We start from the raw sequence: 20,577 nt of genomic DNA on the forward strand, positions 1-20,577 counted from the left end.
TAGATTTCTAGAGTGGAACGAGATGCACCTAAAGAAAGTCAAAGATTACAATAAATAACGTCCAGGATGAGAACAGTAATCTGATTGGTTGGTTGGTTGTTTTACGGCATATCAACCCTTTTTGAGTTATTTAATGCCGAATTCAAAGATTTTGAAGAAAATTTTTTTTTATAGAATATATTTGTTGTTTTCACATCGGTTTCTATTTAACCCATAGTTGGGACCCTAACAGGTACTACCAGTCCGGGTCAGAGTGGACCTGGGAGCAATGGTAATTAAAGGGTGGCTCCACACTCCCCAAAGCCCACAAGCTGGGGCCTCACCACTGGATATAGTTTAAGGTCATATCCAGGACCCCCATTGAGGGACTTTTACCCTCTGCAGGGGGGCAGTCGGCGTATTCTAATGCCCCACCGACAGAGCCAGAACAGTAATCTGAATCAAATAATACAATCCTAATGTAGAAAGCAGTTCCGACATAACTTATTCAATAGTGACCCCCACTTAATGTGCAATCTTGAAATCAAAAAAGAAAGTTACCTCTCTTGATCTGAAAAGAGACTCAGGATTTAAATCGGTCAGTTTGAATTTTTTTTAATATAAGAGAAATAGTCAACCACCTCAGCAGAAATAACCTTCTTAGTGACACGCAATATGGTTTCCGTTCTGCAAGATCTACCGCAGATGTGCTAACGGTTACATCTCATAGGATTAGTGAACCTCTTGACAAAGGCTTCCTTTCTAGGGCAATTGCTCTTGACATATCAAGGGCCTTCGACAAGGTATGGCATAAAGGCCTACTTCACAAGATTTCCAGCTACGGTATAACTGGAAATGTTTTCTCTATCATTAAATCATTTCTCTCTGATAGGCTCATAAGAGTAGTGGTTGATGGACAAAAAACACCAGTCTAGCCGAAACCAGTCAAAAATTTTCCCTACTCTTTATCTGTGCCTAAATCAAAATGTAGATTCCATGAACAAAGCTTCTTTCTTAGAACTGCATGCCTGTGGAACTCTGTCCCGTCTGCCTGCTTCCCACCTGACTACAACCTGGATGTCTTCAAGTCCAACGTAAACAAATTCCTGATGAACCGCCCCCTTAAGTAGACACTTTTATTAAATCCCCACACTAACATACTGTACATGTAATAACCTTTATCCCTGAGTGGCTTCCGAGCCTTGATAAGTGGTGATCACCTTGTAAAAAAAAAAAATTAAGAAAAAATTTTTTTTTAAATAATTAAAAAATAAAAAAATTTTAGCTGAACAATTTTTTTTCCCCATTTTCTTTGTGGCGTCGAGGGGTTCTGGGACACCTGAGGAAGTCTCATTGACTGAAACAGATGGCTATTTGTAGTGACCATATGTAACTGTTTACTCTCAAATAATTAAAAGATTATATAATAAAAGGAGTGTTGCTTATTTTTTCAATTCTTGGTTGATATTTTTAAAAATGTAATATCTGTCACTTGTGATGGAACGGATACTTTTTTTTTTTTATAATTTGAAAATTAAAAATTGTATCAGGGCTGGGAACAGTAGATGAGTAAACGGGCAATGCAGAATGGACCTTCTAATAATATTGATAATTAGTTGGACACAGTGAAAATTCCATGGTGTTTTCTACATCAATTTGTACAGCTTACTATTAATAATAATAACCTGGATTTTGTAAATATCTCTCAAATTCAATACTATTCTTAATAGTATTGAACTTGCTTTTTTTTTTTCTACTGTAAAAATAATTATTTTCAAGTAAATATTCTTTTAAAAATAAAAACAACTAATATGTTCTGCTTCATTTAAAAATTGTAGCAATTATTTTTGAAGCAATACGCCCTTGTTCAGAACTCCTCCCTTTAGAAAAACAAAAAGAAAAATCTATGACGTAGTACCCAATGACAGAAAAAAAATACTGTATACCAAATATCGTCAATTGATTAAGTGGTCTTATTTTTGGAAAACAAAATCATTTTTAAGCAAATTTGAGTTTTTCCAATGCCACCTCACTTTCCCATGTTAAGAATGGCTTTCTTAAATCTCACAAAAGTTTAAAGTATTTGGAGGTATCCTTTGTTCCTGCAGACCGTTTTCAAGATGGCACCGTGAGATCTTCTCTTGTTATCTAGTGATAAAATTTGATATTCTTATTTAAAAATAAAACTACTTAATTAACATGATTTTTGGTGTACTATATTTTCTTTCTGTTGTGTGCATAAATCATTCAGATTTTCCTTTTCTTTTGGTTCATGGAGTGGGGTTATTTTGCATCAGTATTAAACAGTAAAATTAATTGTCCAATATTCTTAAAACCAATAAAATAAGTACCCTTTTATGTATTGGTTTAGTCAATGGGATGATATAATTTGATTTTGGAATAATTCATTTTAAAAATAGGTAAAGTCAAATTTTCTTTACCTTAGCGATATCACAATCACTATCATTCATGATTGATCCATGGTCCACTCATAAATATGGCTCTATATGTCACATTTATAAGCTGATTCCTAACAGCCTGATTGAAATTGAAACTAAAAGCAATCTGTTCTTTTAGTTAATGTAGCAAAATCCAACATCCCCCCCCCAAAAAAAGAAGAGTTTTCATTAAAAAACAATGATAACTACTTACTGCTTTTATAAATTTCAACAATAAGCAATATTATCTAATTGTCATATCACAATTAGTTAAATATTTCTGCATTATTACAAAAAACATGTACTTTGTACAAATAGATGATTGCTTGATAATCCACCATTATCGTAACAAGTTGAACAGAGTTATTTCCCCTGACTTAATGCCATTAATTTATATACACATTTGATTTTTTTTTCGAAAACTATTTTCATTAGTAATTAATTTTCTACCTTATCGTTTTTCATAAATTTTGGATATTTTCATTACTGTAACATGATGGCAATTCAGTAGATACGATTGGTTTCACTTTAAATTCAATATTTCAATTTTTGAATTTCATTAACAAAGAACCAAACAATCAACAGATCGATCGCTGAGGTAACTAAAAGATTTTAAAAGAGGTTATGTTTTTTTTTTTTAAACATTTAACGCAATTGAAAATTATTCAAGCAGCATACCTCTTGATCACTACTTGTTTAATTTTTAAAACAAAAGTGTAAGCATGCATTTTAGTGTTGAAAACATGTTTAGAAATTAAAAAATAGGTTGTGATAAAGTCTCTTGGCATTTATAAATTATTTACGTTATAAAAAAAAAAAAGAAAAAGCAAAAAAAACTAATTCTTAAAGTTATAACCCTTTTAAAGTATTTAATTGCCTAAGTGGTTGATCTTAGGCAATTAAATAGTTTTTAATACTTGTTGATTGCTTTTGGTTTTAATTTCAATCAGCCTTTAAATATGACATACAGGACCATATTTATGAGTAGCCTTGATTGACCTTTTTTTTAATGTGCGTGAAAAGTGATAGCATACATACAAACACAAAATGTTTTAGTATGTTATAGATTTGTGTTATGATTGTAAAATATTTTTAAAAAATCATGTCTGATAATTTTTTTTTATATATAAATCAGATCATAGAATATTTAAAAAAATATTTTTAAATGAGATCACCATACAATAATATTTTGAAAATTGCATCTTGAAAAACAATCACATCACAATAAAAAAACAGTTCTTGTCTAGAAGTCCCTCTATATTAAAAAACTAAAACTAAGAAAAATTTTACGATGTACATACCTGTAATGAAACCAAAATATCATATTCCAAAAATCACATAAATGAATCAAGTCTTATTTTTATAAAGAAAATTATTTTTAAATGGGAATTCATAGGCATTACAACATAAATCTAGTAGGAATTGTTGCGTTATCTCCCTTGGTTTTTATTTTTTAGATGATTTTCAAAATGTCGGACAAGATAGTCATTCTTTGGTTATTCATAAAATTTTAAAATAACACCAGTTTATCAATTTATGTGATTTTTGGAATATGATATTTTTGTTAAATCACGGTTACATACATAACAAATTACATAGATGAGGGACCAATTTGGGAATTCCAGGCACTGTATGTAGGAGGATATTGACACCAACCTACAAGAGTTGCAAAAACTTAACGTCGTCATCTCCTTTCAAGATGGTAATGTTGGGTATGGGGCAGCCAAACCAGCTGCCAACATTGCCCAGCTTTTTATTGAAACCAACCGGGAGCTCTTTTTAGCATCCTTGTTGTTCCATTAAGTGCAATTGTCTGGATCTCTTTTGCATTTAGTTCACCAGGAATATTAGTTAGGTAGGACTTCCTAATGGAGATATATATGCAATTGGAAACTGCTTGTGAATTTTATACTCCCAGGCAGGGAAATTCTTCCTTAGTTTAACGCTTCATTTCCATTCCATATATTATACAGGTTTTTCTTTATTTTTGTCTTTAAGTACCAAAAAATCTTTTAGAATTGATCATAGTGCTATTTAAAATTATGTAAAAAAAATTGTGATTAAAAAATAAAAAGTTTTTAAACTGCAGATAAACACAGATTAAAAAAGATAAATGGCTTACCTGTGTGATAATTCCCATGAATTCAGCTTTCCTTAGCATCTTTTTTACGACTGATGGACTAGAAGACAAATGACGGATCAATTTCTGTGTTGGGACTGAAAAGAAACAATAACAACAATTATCTTTACATAAATTTTTAAAAATATCTTACAATATTCAGTCTTTGTCCAGAATAAAGAAAATTTTTTATAATATATGTACCCATGACGGAAAGAGGTATCATATACCAAAAATCATGTAAATTGATCCAAAGTTTAGCACGATGGTCTTCTCAGGAAAATCAGATCATACGGTATCACTGAGCAAATACTTAACATAATTAAATCCTTCTTAGATAAGAGAAGAATCCAGGTTGTCCTCAATGATTGTATATCTAAACAATATGATATAAATGCGGGTGTACTTCAAGGGTCTATCCTTGAACCTTTATTATTCCTAATATTCATAAATGACCTCTCTGATAAAATTGTCTCTGAGATGGGTATATTTGCTGATGACACCACGCTCTATAACAGGCATAAGGGGAAAACAAATGAACAAATATTTAAGGAAATGGCAGAAATACTAGGAGGAAGACCTCTAATCTGTGGTAGAATGGGGACAAAAATGGATGGTCACATTTAATACTGCCAAAACTATGCTTGTTTCCTTCAATAGTTACAAGAAACCTTCTCAACCACTAATAGCTATGGTTAAAGATAAATTACCTGAAAGTACTTCTTTCAAACTCCTTGGCTTAATGTTCACAGGGAATACGAGTTGGAACAGATACATTGAGAGCATTGCCAGGGTCACTGCAAAGAAGGTGGACTCTCTTCCATGCTAGAAAGTTACTTATGCCTGAAAGTATCCTGTACTTCTACAAGGTCACCATTCGCCCATGTACGGAGTATTGTTGTCACATTTGGGCTGGTGCATCTGCTACTAGTCTCTCGCTCCTGGACAGGGTTCAAAAGAGAGTTGTCAAGCTGATAGGTCCTGAACTGGCATCTAGGCTTCAGCCTCTGTTCCATCAACGAAATGTTGCATCCCTCTGCCTGTTCTACAAGTATTTTAGTGGTGTTCTGACGAAATACAAGCCCTTGTACCCCCCTTGATGTAAATACCCCCGATAAACCTGACAAGCAGCTAAATCCCACCCCTACACAGAGATCCCTAGATGTAAGAAGGCCTTCTACTCTTAAAGTTTCTTCTCCAGAACTGCTAGACTTTGGAACGCCCTTCCAGGTTTCTGCTTTCCCAACTGTACTGACATGCAGAAGTTCAAGTATAATGTGAACAGACATCTTGCTGCTCAACTCCCTCCATAGCAACCCTGCAACTTATTGCCCTGATAGTAGCCCCCCTACATCAAAGTAGCACTGTGCCTTGTTTAGGGTGAAAATGGAATTAAAAAAACAAAATGAAAAGAAAAAAAAGTTTTATTTTTATAAAGAAGATCATTTTTTAGTGAATTCAAGTTTATCCAATGCCTCCCCCTTATTCCCATGTTAAGAACGGCTTTCTAAAATTTGAATTATTTGAAGTTGTTTTCCTTTCTTTACTGTTTTCAAGATGACGATGCACAAAGCCCTTTTAAAGTTTGGCTATAAAATTTGATTTTCGTATTTGAAAATAAAATTACTTGATCAATTTAGGTAATTTTTTTTTCTTTTTTTTTACATAGGAGTCACCACTTATCAAGGCCCAGAGGCCACTCGAGGATAAGGGTTAAAGAGTGTACATTAGTCAATGAGACAATATTGTAGTAATCGTTAGTAATGGAAATTTGGTAAATCAGATTACTTTAGGGGAACGGCTCATCAAGAACTTGTTTACGTTGAACTTGAAGACGGCCATATTGTAGTTAGCTGGAAAGCAGGTAAACGAAAGACAGTTCCACAGGTGTGCAGTCTTAAGAAATAAGCTTTGTTCATGGAATCTACATTTAGGTTTAGGCACAGATAAAGACTGAGGGAAATTATTAATAGTGTTTTCAGCTAGACGAGTGTTTCTCCTGAAAGTTTGGCGAGGGGGGACCATAGATTGAAGTTCAGATGAGTATTTGCCATAATAATAATGATAAAGCAGAGACGGGCTCGCAATGTCTCTTCTGTGAGAAAGAGGTTGCAGGGAAGAGAAAAGGGCATCTTCTACTAGGCTACAAAGTCTATTTTGAACTCTGTCAAGGCAGGATAAGATCTTTCTAGCAGCTCTTGCTGAGTTGTGGTAACAGTACTCCATCCTTAGATTACCTGGCTCTTATATAGGTAGAGAATTGCATAAGCAGCGATATCTAGTGGATCAATAGAAGGATCCCACCATTTTCCCAACGACCTTGGCAACGGATTTGATGTACATGTTCCATTTCAGATCAGGAGTAAAGATCAAGCCCCTAAACATTTCTTATAAAACTTTTTTATATAAAATATGGTAGAAGTTCAAATTTTGCCGTTGGTATGTCAAATTGCTTCAATGGAATAAAACAAATGGTTCTGTGTAGCTCACTTTCCATAAGTATATTTATACTACTATACATAGAAAAAACTAGAAAAACAATTTTAAATCATTATTGGCTTTTTATTTTATCTAATATATTTATCGATAAAACAGAGCCATCTTCCCCTTATTTCTTTAACTTTAATGTCTTTATTGACAAAAAGTATAAACTTAAAACTCTTCAGTTTTCGCAAATATTGATCTATATTCATTAAAAATAAATAAATTACTTTACAACCAATTTCATATTCAATTTGATCAACAGATGTTTGATTATCATGGAGGGAGTTAAGAGTTAACCCCCCCCACTCCTCAATTCCTCTTCTTGCCATCCAAATCACTGGATATTAATTTAATGATGGACAATAATATCCACTATTAGTAGATCATATTTTCAGTGTTTTCATTGGCTAATTTAAAGTGGATTTCTTCGAGAAACATTTTCAAATAATTACCTGTTTTAGCTATTTACACCAGCTATTCGAAATTAATGTATTGCTTTTATTTCTATTTATTTTTAGTAAATATAATTTTATTAGTATCAAGATGACTAAACAAAAGCACCCATCTTTTTAACGTAAAACTACTCTTCTATTTATAATCCGTAACACTGATAGTTTATAACTGGTAAAAATAAACAAAATTGAATTTGTTTTACCAGACATAAATATCAAGATTTTAAAAATTAATGCAGTTAAACATATAAATGTATATTTTGCGCATGTGTACAGTATACACATTAAGTCAACTTATGCCTGCCAAGTTCATATTTTAACCTCTTAACAGCTATTTTTTACTGGATATAAACCAAATCGAATATGTTCCACAGGTCTGAAACCCCTATATATTAAGTTTCAAGTCTGTAGATTAAAATTGACAGAGTAGTTTGGTAGAGACCGTTTTACACACACACAGACAAGGTCACTTTTATAATACATAGAAATCATTTTGGTACTGATACTGTGATTCATACTAAGCCTTTTCATCGGCATCTTCCGGCTGCTAACATCAATAGTTGGAAGATGCCGAATGAAAATGCCCTAGCATTAAAATCAAAATGAAGCAACCATTATTAAACAGGTAAAAAAAAATAATGAAATAGCATTTAAAGTAAAACACTGTTGTGATGGGACAGGGGCTGAAGTTTGATAAACAGTTAAATCAATGAACTGAAAATAAATAAAACTAAATTAAACAGCTGATTTCTAACTTGCCAAATGAAAACTCATTTGAGAGAGTGTTAGCTTAAAGTTCTAAATGATCCCTGGTTCAATCCCAAGTTTCGGCATCTGGTGGTCGGTATTCTATCTTTTTTAGCACTTTTTTTTTATGAAGGTTTACATTTCTTACTGTCGAGTTTGATATCTCTATGAATGGCTGATATTCAAAGGCTGGAAATCTTTAATCGGCGGTGTTTTTGGCACATTCTTGGAATTTGTATATCTGATAACATCCTAATGTAAGCTTTCTAGATTTGTTATCAGGAAACTCTAATGGTTTGGGCACGCACCTCATCATCCACCAACTGACCTGATTAATAACTTGCGCAACAATGGAATCACGGACAGCTGAAGTATGCTGAGGAGTCAGCAGCAGACAGACCTGGATGGACTTCTTTGTCTCGTGACATGGCGAATTCACTTGGAGCCGACTCAACCCAACCCAGTCGCATGTATGAGCAAGTAATATCTCTGTATAGAGTTATAACAATTAGATTTAATTAATAATTTAATGATCAAATGATAGTTATAATTAAAATTCAATTTTCTAAATTGTATTAAAAAATAATTTGATAAAAAAAAAAAAAATTAATGAAAATAAAGATTCCCGGGCAACGATGGGTAAGTACAACTACTATCACATCCAATTTACAAAATTTTGTAAAAAAGGTACACAATTTGAAGACAATTTTTAAAAATAAAAATGTGCTTAATAGTCAGAAAAATATAGAAATAAAAAAGTGCTTTTATAGCGTTAGTAACAAATGAAAAAAAAAGCCGCATTTCAAGTAAAAAAACCTTGAAAAATTTATCCCCCACCCCCAATTTTTTTTTTTTTTACATTAACCGAAATAAGTTAGGCACAAGGCCATTCAAAAGTGTGTATAGTTATCCTTGTCACTGTATTTTATGACAGTAAGTAATTCCTAGCTAGAGTTTTCAATCGCCATAATACCATATTTTTACTCCAGGGTTTGTCCTACTTAAAATTCCTGAATACGTAAATATATACAATAAATAGATCGTTTTTATTAAAAAATAATTTCATTAGAGAGTAGTATCATGCAGAAATAAGCAGCTTTACCAAAAATCAGAATAAATGATAGAGTAGAAAAAAAAAAAAGGTCTTATATTTTTTTCAATCTGCCATTACTGAATGTCAAAATGACAGACTGCATTACCTCCCCTGTTTTTAGAGTGACCATTTATAGTACGTAATACAATGAAACTAATCTATAATATAAATCTCACTTTTCTGTTTAATTGTATGTCTGTATGTATGTATGTCTGCCTAAAACTTTCGACAGAGGGGACGGATTTTCACGAGATCGGTATCATTTTGAAGTTCAACCCTTTGGACGACAAATAAAAACATTAATTCCTTCACCTTTAACTGGGCACTTTTCCACAAGTTGCTTTTTTCACCGATATTTTCGAAAGTCATCCCCTCTTTTCGATTGACTAGACTTAATTTAAACCTTCGCCACTTTGGATTTGGCAATGGACATAACGGCAAAGACGCCACATTTTTTTTTTTTTCACATTCTTTTCCTCATTCGCTGTACAGGTTCGAGCCTGCCTGCCTGCTACCACTTTTTTTTTTTTTTTTGCTCAACACACACCTCCAAACACTCAGGCAACGCCGGGAATCCAGGCTCTCGTTTACAATAAAACTAATTTTTACTGACAATTAATCTTCTACTCAATCATTTTTTTTTCTTATTTTTGGTGAGAATACTTATTTCTGCATAATATGTATATACATCAAAGTGTTTTTTTACTTGAAATGTGATACTCACTCGTTACTAATAGCATATAAGCACTTAAATAAAAACTAAGAAATAACTTTAATTTCTTCTTACCCCAAGAGGGTGTACTTCTAGCTTTGGCAAGAAGATATTTCTGTCGGCGCCGGTTAAGTTTTCTTTGAAATCTGGCCTGGAAGTGAAAAAGAATTTAAAAAAAAAAAAAAAAAAACTGGCATAAAAATTTGAGAAGAATGTAAACGTTTGCTGCCATCCTAATCCTCAGCCAAACTGCCGAGTTCAGAGGCAGGATCACATTTGGTTGTTGCCCAGAATGCAACCTAATTTATAAAAAAAAAACCCAGAAAAATCTTAATATGTTATCTTTATATTATACCTAAACAAAAATGTCTTATTCCAAAATCACATAATCTGATCAAGTACTTCGTTTTATACACACACACACACACACACATATATATACAGTAGTGTCCAAAACTAAGGGACAAAATTTTAAAACCTAATATTTGTTAGAAATAACTGTGAAAAGCTGAAATTTTGACAACTGGTAGTCGTTATCATCCATAATAACATACTAAAATTTGAATCATTTGCAAAGGATAGAAAAAGAATTATAACAATTATTTATTTTCAAAATAGGAACGTCCAAAAGTAAGGGACAAAATTGAGAAAAACCAATGGAAACTAGCATCATTTTGTCACCAACTGTCAGCGGAAGATTCAATAGGACTCATCACAACATAAATGTTGTTTTTCTCAAATCCAGTTTACCTGTTAATTATTCTTGCCAAGGAAGCCCAACACTACCACATAGAAACATCATGTCTTTCAATCACACACACACGTCAGGACAATATTTTTTTTTTTTTTAATTCAATTTATTCATTTTCTGTATTTTCAAACCAGGATTAAAAGAGTATGTGTTTTTTTTTTCTTTGATATTATCCAAAATTAATAAGAAACAAGTGAAGCATGCATGGTCCCCCATGAGTGCACAGTGAACGAGGGATAAAAAAAAAAAAAAATTAAGTTCAGCATTGCCCCCCCCCCCCTTTAGTCCCAAAAGTCCCCAGGGGACGTCAAATCCTGGTGAAAAATGAACAAAGGGTGCAGTTTTAGGCTGTAATATATGTAAATTTGAATTCTCTACTATGCAAAAAAAAAAAAAAAAAATGACTAAGTCCATCATTTCACAAAGTATAGACAAACAAAATTATATAGAAATCATTTAGTTACAACTTTTCAGAAAGTTTTATGAAAATCCAAGGCATCATTTTTTTAAATAAGCACAAAAGTATTAATTTTAGCCATTTTAACCCAAAAGGCACCCCTGGGAGTGGGGGGGGGGAAGAACCAGAGTTTTCTCAGAAAATCCGTTGTTACTTTTTTACTCATATCATGTTGAATGTTTGTACAAAATTTCAAAAAATTCTAAGGCGCAGTTATTGAGAAAAGTGCAGACAGATGAACGGACAAGGGTGAATTTACAGGTTCACCCTCTTTTTGACGGGGTACCAAAAACAATACAGTCTAAATAAAAAAGTTGAGATTAAAACAGAACAGTTGAAATAAAAAAAAAATCAGATAAAAACAAATCAGTCGAGATAAAAAAGAAATCAAGATAAAAAGAAATTGAGATTAAAAAAAGTAGAGACAAAAAAAATCTAATGTTTTTTAATAAAAATATTTGCGTCTTTTAACGCAATTTACAATTTATTTGTGTTTTTCAAAATCTTAATTTCTTAAAAAGAGGCTTCTAAAGAACTTTTGCCAATTTTATTGACTAAATTTTAATTTCATCCATGTTTTAATCAATTTCAAAATCAGAGTTTAATCTGCCATGTTTATTACTGAACTTTCTTAACACATCAGTGATATTAATGTGAAATGACCAGATTATTGCTTCTAAAGAGTATCATGACTATTCAAGAACAACACATGCACGTCTATAATCCTTCCATTAACCAGAAGTCCAGGTGTCAAGGAGTAAAAAAAAAAAAAAAAAAAAAAAAAAAAAAAAAAAAGAATGATTACTTTTTTTGTGTATGTTATGAGTTGGCCATTTTGTTCAGGACCGTTCAATTTTTTAGGAACCCTTAAAGCTCAATTTTTTTATATATTTATAGAAATCACACCAGGCAAGGCATAAAGCCACTGGATGTAAGGAACTTAAAAAACAAATTATTTTTTTTTTTTTTTAAATACCAGTTTAAGGTGTCATTTATAAATGGTATATCGATAGATCCCAACCCAGAAAACAGTAATTCTTCCTTCTTTGTTAGAAACATCTCATGCAATGTGAGGACTAAAGGACAAAATAAGGGATGGAAGAGTTACAAGACTACCAAAAGTAATCCCATTTCTCCAGACAATTCCATTCCTTATTACGTCACATATAAATCAATACATCCTGGATATGCGTGTGTCCCCAACTGTAAGCAGACAATGAACAAAAACTTAATATGGCTTGTCACAACTTCAAACCTATTCATCATGCTCACCAACCAAACCAACCACACACGTCATCGCACATGGCCATAGCAAACGTTGCCATGACGTTACCTTTTCTTTTTCATCTTCTATTTCTTTTTCCGAATGCATCTTCACATGGGACTGGATTGCCAACCAATTTCGTCGTTTGGCCCGGGCTGTCGTTTTGTCAGCATGCATCTTACAATATGCGAAGAAAGGGTCGGCTATATCCTGAAAAATAAATGGATTTGCTTTTTCTAATCAAAATAACACAAAATGAAAGGGACAATTTTCCAAAACTATTGTGTGATACTATTAAAAAAAAAAGTTAAAAAAAGAAAAAGAAATAAGTTTATCAGCAAAACAAGTGGATAGGAAATTGTTCACATGACAGAAAGAAAATATATTCCAAAAATCACATAACTTAATCAAGTAGCTTTATATTTATAAAGAAAATAATTTTTAAGCAAATGATAGGAATTCATTGGCATTACAACTAATTTAATAAGTATGAATTATTATTGAGTTATCTCCCTTTATTTCGTGGCAATTTTTTCCCCCTAAAATTGGCAGGTAAGACGGTCACACCTGATACTCATAAATTTTATTTTCTAATTTAAAAATAAAACTACTTGATAAATTTACGTGACTTTTGGAATATGATATTTTCATTTCGTCATGGGTTATGTACATCATTTAGTGCAGTGTTTGATATTGAAGTAGTGATTATGTGAAACTAGGTGGGTCGAGAAGCAAAAGAACCACTCTCCAAACCCAGAAATATTTGACATTTAGAAGGGATACTGATGGATATCTTATAAAAAAGAGGGAGAAAGACAAAAACATGACGAGAGAGTGAAAATGATAGACAGAAACAGAAGAGATGGGTAAATTAATTGTAAATTAGAAGAAACGAAAAGGGATTTTTTTGGTTTATTCTCAAACAGAATTCCAAAACTTATATTTGGTTTAACATTTGTTTTACTAGTGGCACATGTTGGATGAATTTAAGAAATTGACTTCCAAACTAACCTATCTATGACCAGGTCTTTATTTATCCCTCAAGTCCATTTTTATCACTTCATCACATTTTCCTGTGAACTGACCCTCCTACTTTAACTGTTCTACATCTAACCAAAAAATCTTTCAATGTGAGCATACCATCGAAGTTTACTCTATGCTTATTCAGATTGGCTCTTATAGTGGCATTTAAAATCAGGGTTTATAGAGATTTTCAATGGCATTTTCAAGAATTTTTCAAGCTTTTTTCAGAAAAAAAGTAAAGTTTTAAAAACAAAGTTTAATACATAAAGAATGATACGATAACCCCCCCAAAATAATATTTTAATTACTATTTAAAAAATATTTGAACAGTATTTGGATTTTCACTTTGACTACATCCGTAAAGTATATGGATAACTTCAGGTAGTTTTGTGATAAAGGAACGTAACTCTGGTATCAACAATTCCGAAAATACAGAAGAGACTTTGCGAGCCTATCCTTGTTTTATTATTATTTCCATGGCAGGTGCTCGTCTGAACTCCAATCTCTGGTCCCCCCCTCACCAATCTTTCACGAGAAACACCCGTCTAGCTGAATACACTGTCAAAAATTTCCCCCACTCATTATCTGTGCCTAAATCAAAACGTGGATTCCATGAACAAAGCTTCTTTCTTAGAACTGCACGCCTGTGTAACTCTGTTCTGTCTGCCTGCTTCCCACCTGACTACAACTTGGATGTGTTCAAGTCCAACGTTAACAAATTCCAAATGAACCGCCCCCTTAAGTAAACACTTCATCCAATCTCCACACTAACGTAATGTACTTGCAATAACCCTTATCCCTGAGTGGCTTCCGGGCCTTGATAAGTGGTAACCACTGTGTAAAAAAAAAAAATAAATAAATAAAAATATGATGGAATTTCAGAAGAATGTATTTCAATTTTATCTTTAATACTTAAATATTTTAATGGTATTTAGTCCGATTTTATTTTGAATATTCTGATACACACTTTATTCAATATAAAAAAATATGATTTTCAAGACTTTTTCAAGACAATTCCCATATTTCAAGGCTTTTTCAAGGAAATAGAAATAAGGTCTTTTCATTACAAAGCTCAAAATTCAAAATTTTTCAAGCCTGTGCGAACCCTGAAAATTAAAGAAATAACAGAAATATCTGTATGATGTCTGTAACAGTCATGGGATGAAAATGAAAAATTCCAAAAATCATGTAATTTGATCAAATAGTTTTTACTTATTTTTTATATTCAAGAAAATCAAATGTTTCTGTTTTGGTGAGGGCGAAAAAAGTGTCCGTATTACAATTAAAGAATCAATGGAGAAGGGCAGACCACTCAAATGCATGTGGAAACTGTTAAAATAACTACTAATTACCTCCCCTTATTATGTTGTCTAGTAAAACATGGCCTCATCTGTCACTTATTAGTAAAATACAGCAAATGTTTTTCATAAATAAAACAAAAAAAAAAAAACGATCTAATTAATTTTGGTGATTTTTGGAATATACTATTTTCATTCAATGACAAGTAGGTACAATAAAAGTTTTTTTTTTTCATTTTTGTTTAGCGCTGTAAGTGCCAATCAGAATAAGCACCATTTCTCTTCTGCAAGTATCCATCTGTACTGTCCAGATTAAATGTTTCCCTGAGGTCATCTATAATATATATCTCAAACGTCTGTTAGTGTGTATGCTTGTATGCCTCGTTAAAACTTTCAATACACGCAACCAACACTGACAAAATAGGTATCGTTTGAAAGATCAGACTCTCAGCCAACAAATATCACAAAATTGGGCAAAACGTTAATTCTTTCGCTGTCAACCGGGCTGTTTTTTTTACAAGGAGTGGTCATATTTTTTTTTTGCCAACATTTTTGCAAAGTCATCACACACCTTGCAATGACTAAGCTTAATTTGAATAGCAGCGGCGACGTCGTATGTCACAGTGGCTGTAGCAACTAAACCGTTCACTTTTTTCACTTCCTTTTCCTCTTAGCATTGCCTGCCTGCTTACTATACCCCCCACTCACACGGGTACTTACTGTTGGTTAATATTTTTTTTTTTAATTCAAAAAAATTTTTTAGGGCCCCGTTGATCAACACTCTTACTACAAAACCTCTCCACACCTGGACAATGCCAGATACCCTCGCTGCAAGCATATTTCTGTACTCCCAGGTTTAATATTTTCCTGAGGTCATCTATATATATAAAAGTGAAAATGTTTGTGTGTGTGTGTGTGTGTGTGTGTGTGCGTTTTCGTGTATGTCCAAAAAAGGCTTTTTTCCAAGAACCGATCGGTCACCTCACAACTTCCTAAAACTTTTTATATCACGCCTAAATGATAATATCTATTAGTTAACAACTAGGGTCGTCTGTCTATTTAATTTGCCCGACTTTGAAAAGATAAATATTCAACAATTTTTGATCGACGCATGTGCATTAAGCTTTTTCGTATCAAAAAAAAAAAAAAAAAAAAAAAAGAAAAAAGAAGAGGAAGCAAACAGACTCGCGATAAATAAAACACTGTCCCGCATGGAAAGTTGACGTTATTAGCTCGTCAAAAACGGGCACCTGCCAAGTCACACATTTTTTTTTTCACACTTTATTATTTTCCAACTATGCGTCAAGGCTTCATTTTTTTTTTTAAAAAACGAACACCCGGCCAACGATTTACCTAAAAACACACACCTACAAACACTCAAACAACGCCGGGTACCCCCCCCCCCGCTAGTCATAAATAAAGACCATCTTTAAGACTCGCGTTATAAATTCATTGTATCATTCTCATATTATTTCTCTTCATGCAATGCTGATGCCACGACCATCTATGGCAACACATCAAAGGCCGTAAATGACAAAGTTCTCTCTAATTCTCTCTCCTCCGATCTTGAGCGCGTGGTACAATGGGGGAAGAGGTGGCTGGTCACTTTTAATGCATCCAAAACCAAGCTTCTATCTTTACATAATCAACGCTCTGATCCCAATCTGGCATCAATTGAAATGGATGGTTCTCATCTTGGGGAGGCTCCATGTTTTGACAAGCTTCTGAGTTTGACCTTTACTCCTGATCTGAAATGGAACACGTACATCAAATCTGTTGCCAGGGACACTGGGAAAATAGTAGAATCCTTCTACCACTCCAGAAGATATCTCACTACTGATTCAATTCTCTATCTGTATAAAAGCCAAGTACGTCCAAGGATGGAGTACTGCTGCCACATCTCGGCAGGAGCTGCTAAAAACAGTCTATCCTACCTTGACAGAGTACAAAATAGACTTTGTGGTTTAGTGGGGGATGCCTTTTTCTCTTCCCTGCAACCTCTCTCCCACAGAAGAGATGTTGCGAGCCTGTCTTTGTTTTATCGTTATTTCCATGGCAGGTGCTCGTCTGAGCTCCAATCCCTCGTCCCCCTTCGCCAATCTTTCACGAGAAACGCCCGTCTGGCTGAAACTACTGTCAATACTGTTCCACACTCTTTATCTGTGCCTAAATCCAAACGTAGATTCCATGAGCAAAGCTTCTTTCTTAGAACTGCACGCCAGTGGAACTCTCTGCCGCTTGCCTGTTTCCCACCTGACTACAACTTGGACATCTTCAAGTCCAACATAAACAAACTCCTGAAAAACCGCCCCCTTAAGTAAGACACTCTATCAAAACCCCCAATACTAATGATTACTACAATACTATCTCATTGATTACTGTACACGCAATAACCCTTATCCCTGAGTGGCCTTCGGGCCTTGATAAGTGGTGAACCCTATGTAAAAAAATAAAAAAAATGCAATACATGTCCTTAACCCTCATTGGCCAGATTTCACTTCCATACATCACACTATGCACACATGCTATTTGAATTACCATCCATTGTATTGGTATTCAATATAATAGTTTAAACAATACACACACAACTACATTATTTTCTTAATTATAAGTTGTTTTTATTTTATTTTTAATTATATAGTAGTTTTTTGTTTTTTTACAAAAGAAAATCAAATTTTACTGACAGTGATCGCGACGGAGCCATGTTGACAATTTCAGCTGTAAGAAGGGACGCCAGGGGAGATAAATTTCAAAAATTAGACGAAGTTGTCAAAATTTGACAAGATTATTTTTTTTGTTTTGAATAATTTTATATTCTTTTTTCTTTCTGTTCTTATTTTTCTTTAAAAAAACAAAAAAATTGTTTCCAAATTTATTAATAAAATTATTACAACTGTGTGTTTTGGCAAACTTCAAGAATTAGATGGAGTTATCTCCCCTGGAGCCACCATCCTGGTTAAAAACTACTTGATCAAATTAAGCAATTTTTTATAACTCCATTCCATAATGGTTACGTATATCAAAGATTTTTCTTTATCTTCATTTTTTTAATATCTTTGCTAAACTGTGTAAGTACCACAAAATTAAAAAAAACAAAAAACAATACATACTATAACTTCTAGAATATTACATAAAACACATATTTTATTATTTAACAAAAAAAAAAAAAAAAAAAAAAAAAAAAAGTTTATGCGTTTTACAAAATGAATTAGCTCCCCTGCTATTATAATCACTCTTTAGAGCTAAAATTTGAAAACTATTTTCTTTAATAATTAATTTTCTATCTTCTCGTTTTTCATAATTTTTGGATATGTTCATTGGGAATTCAGTAGATACCATTGCTTTCACTTGAAATTAAATATCTCAATTTTCGAATTTTGCTACAATAATGAAGAACCCTAAACTTTTTTTAAAAACAAGCCGAGCATGCAGGGTCCCTCTACACAAGTAAAAAATTTACTTTCACCATTACTAATGTTTGTGTAAAATTTCAAAAGAATCTAAAGCATGATTATTGAGAAAGATGTGAACAAACAAACGGGAGTGAATCACTATATTCAATCCCTCCTTTGTCGGGGGACCAAAAAGAAGAAAAGAAAAAAAACAAAAAACTAATACATACCATAACTTCTTCTGGTGGAGCTTCTGCTAAAAGACCTTCACGTTGCGCACTGGAAAAGTTTTTTTTAAAAAGTTGTTAAATACACTGGATAACAAATTCTATTTACGCAAACATAACATGAACCCCAAAATTTGCCGCTTATTTAGAATTACATATAAAAAAAATAGAAATACAGAGAAATCTTTATGATATATGTACTCGTCACAGAATGAAGATATTATATTAAAAAAATCATGTCAATTGATTTTTTTTTTTTGACATAGGATTAATCTTTTATCAAGGCCCGGTGGCCACTCAAGGATAAGGATTATAGAGTGTACAGTAGTCAATGGGATAATATTGTAGTATCGTTAGTAATGGAAATTTGGTAAATTGGATTACTTAAGGGGGCGGTTCATCAAGAATTTGTTTATGTTGGACTTGAAGACAACCAAGTTGTAGTCAGCTGGGAAGCAAGCAAATGGTCCACAGGCGTGCAGTTCTAAGAAAGAAGCTTTGTTCATGGAATCTAAGTTTTGATTTAGGCACAGATAAAGAGTGGAGAAAATTATTGACCGTGGTTTCAGCTAGATGGGTGTTTTTCGTGAAAAATTGGTGAGGAGGGACCACCAATTGGAGCTCAGATGAGCACTTGCCATGGAAATAATGATAAAGCAAAGATAGACTCGCAATGTCTCTTCTGTGGGAAAGAGGTTGCAGGGAAGAGAAAAGGGCATCCCCCACTAAGCTACAAAGTTTATTTTGAACTCTGTTAACACAGGATAAGCTGCTTCTAGCAGCTCCTGCCCAGATGTGGCAACATTACTCTATCCTTAGACGTACTTGGCTTTTATGTAGATAGAGAATTGCATCAGCAGTGAGATAGGAGCAGTAGAAGGAGCCCACCATTTTTCCAGCAACCTTGGCAACAAATTTGATGTACGTGGTCCATTTCAGATCTGGAGTAAAGGTCAAGCCCAGGAGCTTGTCAAAACATAGAGCCTCCCCAAGATGAGTGCCATCCATTTCAATTGATGCCAGATGAGGATCAGAGGGTTGATGTAAAGATAGCAATTGCAACCAAGAAAATAAAAATTTACGATTCTGAACGATTCTAATACAGGGTGGGCCAAAATAAGGGTCCTATCTTTAAATATAATCATATATATATATATATATATAGGACCCTTATTTTGGCCCACCCTGTACTAAGTTTATTCATGGTTGATTTTGATCTCAATAGTTTGAATTGAATTGTCTCCCCCTTATTTATGCTGGAGCAAACATCGCCAACTAAAAATTATGTTTCACTTAGTCATAAAATTTGATTTTCTTAGATAAAAAAAAAAAATGAAATAAAAAAAAAATAATTTGATCAAATTATGTTATTTTTAGAACACGTCATTTTTGTTCCATGACAAGTACATACAAGATAAAGACTTTTGCTGCATTTTCTTTAAAATTTTCATTATATGTGCAAATATAAATAAACACCCAAACTTTATATTTCAACTTAACTTCAGAGTTAAAAATAAAAGCAACACTTAAAAACAATATATATTTTTACTATATATTTTTTACTGTGGGGCACAGCTTTAATATGATATTTTAATTTGTCCAGTTTTTGACCTTGATCTCAATGGCTTTGTTTGTGGTGACTATAAGTTAAAAAAAAAAAGAAAAAAAAAAATCCAATATTTTTTGTTGTACATTTCTTGGTATTTCTGCAATTTAGTGACCATGATAATTTTTAGATAGGATTTTCAATATGAATTCAAATTTTACTGTAATTTTGTTTATCAAATTGTTAGGTGAAAATACAGAATAGTTAACACTACCCCTCCTCGTGTTAAGCATGGATTTCTAAATAATAATGCGATTTCAGCATCGTTGATAAACTGCAAAACTACCCATTTCTTTCCTGCAAATAAACATTGTATCTTTTAAACTAACTTGTGCTGTTATTCATAATCATTTTGTTGCATTTTATCGATTATCTTGGTGACATCAAAACTTTTGAGAAAGGATCCGGCCTTCCTTTTAATTTTCTTGAATCTAATGATCTGCATTTCATATTTTGCGGAGGTGCATCTCCTTTCAGATCTACAAATCCGCATAACAGATAAAGTGGTTTGGCTTCCTTTTTTTTCTATCAAGTA

General features: G+C 33.0%; 1 protein-coding gene across 3 annotated transcripts in view; it reads right to left on the reverse strand.

Annotated features, from left to right (window-relative positions):
* Window positions 1-20,577, reverse strand: part of LOC145259979 (PHD finger protein 14-like) — a 132,095-nt gene that overhangs the window by 45,192 nt on the left and 66,326 nt on the right. For all 3 annotated transcript variants that reach the window (XM_080117972.1, XM_080117971.1, XM_080117973.1), the window contains exons 10-13: window positions 18,440-18,488; window positions 12,566-12,706; window positions 10,100-10,175; window positions 4,540-4,634 (exon numbers count right to left, since the gene is read on the reverse strand). In XM_080117972.1, coding sequence (XP_079974098.1) covers window positions 4,540-4,634; window positions 10,100-10,175; window positions 12,566-12,706; window positions 18,440-18,488 — 361 coding nt within the window. The remainder of the gene's footprint in view (window positions 1-4,539; window positions 4,635-10,099; window positions 10,176-12,565; window positions 12,707-18,439; window positions 18,489-20,577) is intronic.

This window comes from Euprymna scolopes, chromosome 35, assembly GCF_053919585.1.
Source record: "Euprymna scolopes isolate OS-2025 chromosome 35, ASM5391958v1, whole genome shotgun sequence".
NCBI classification, from domain to species: Eukaryota; Metazoa; Mollusca; class Cephalopoda; order Sepiida; family Sepiolidae; genus Euprymna; species Euprymna scolopes.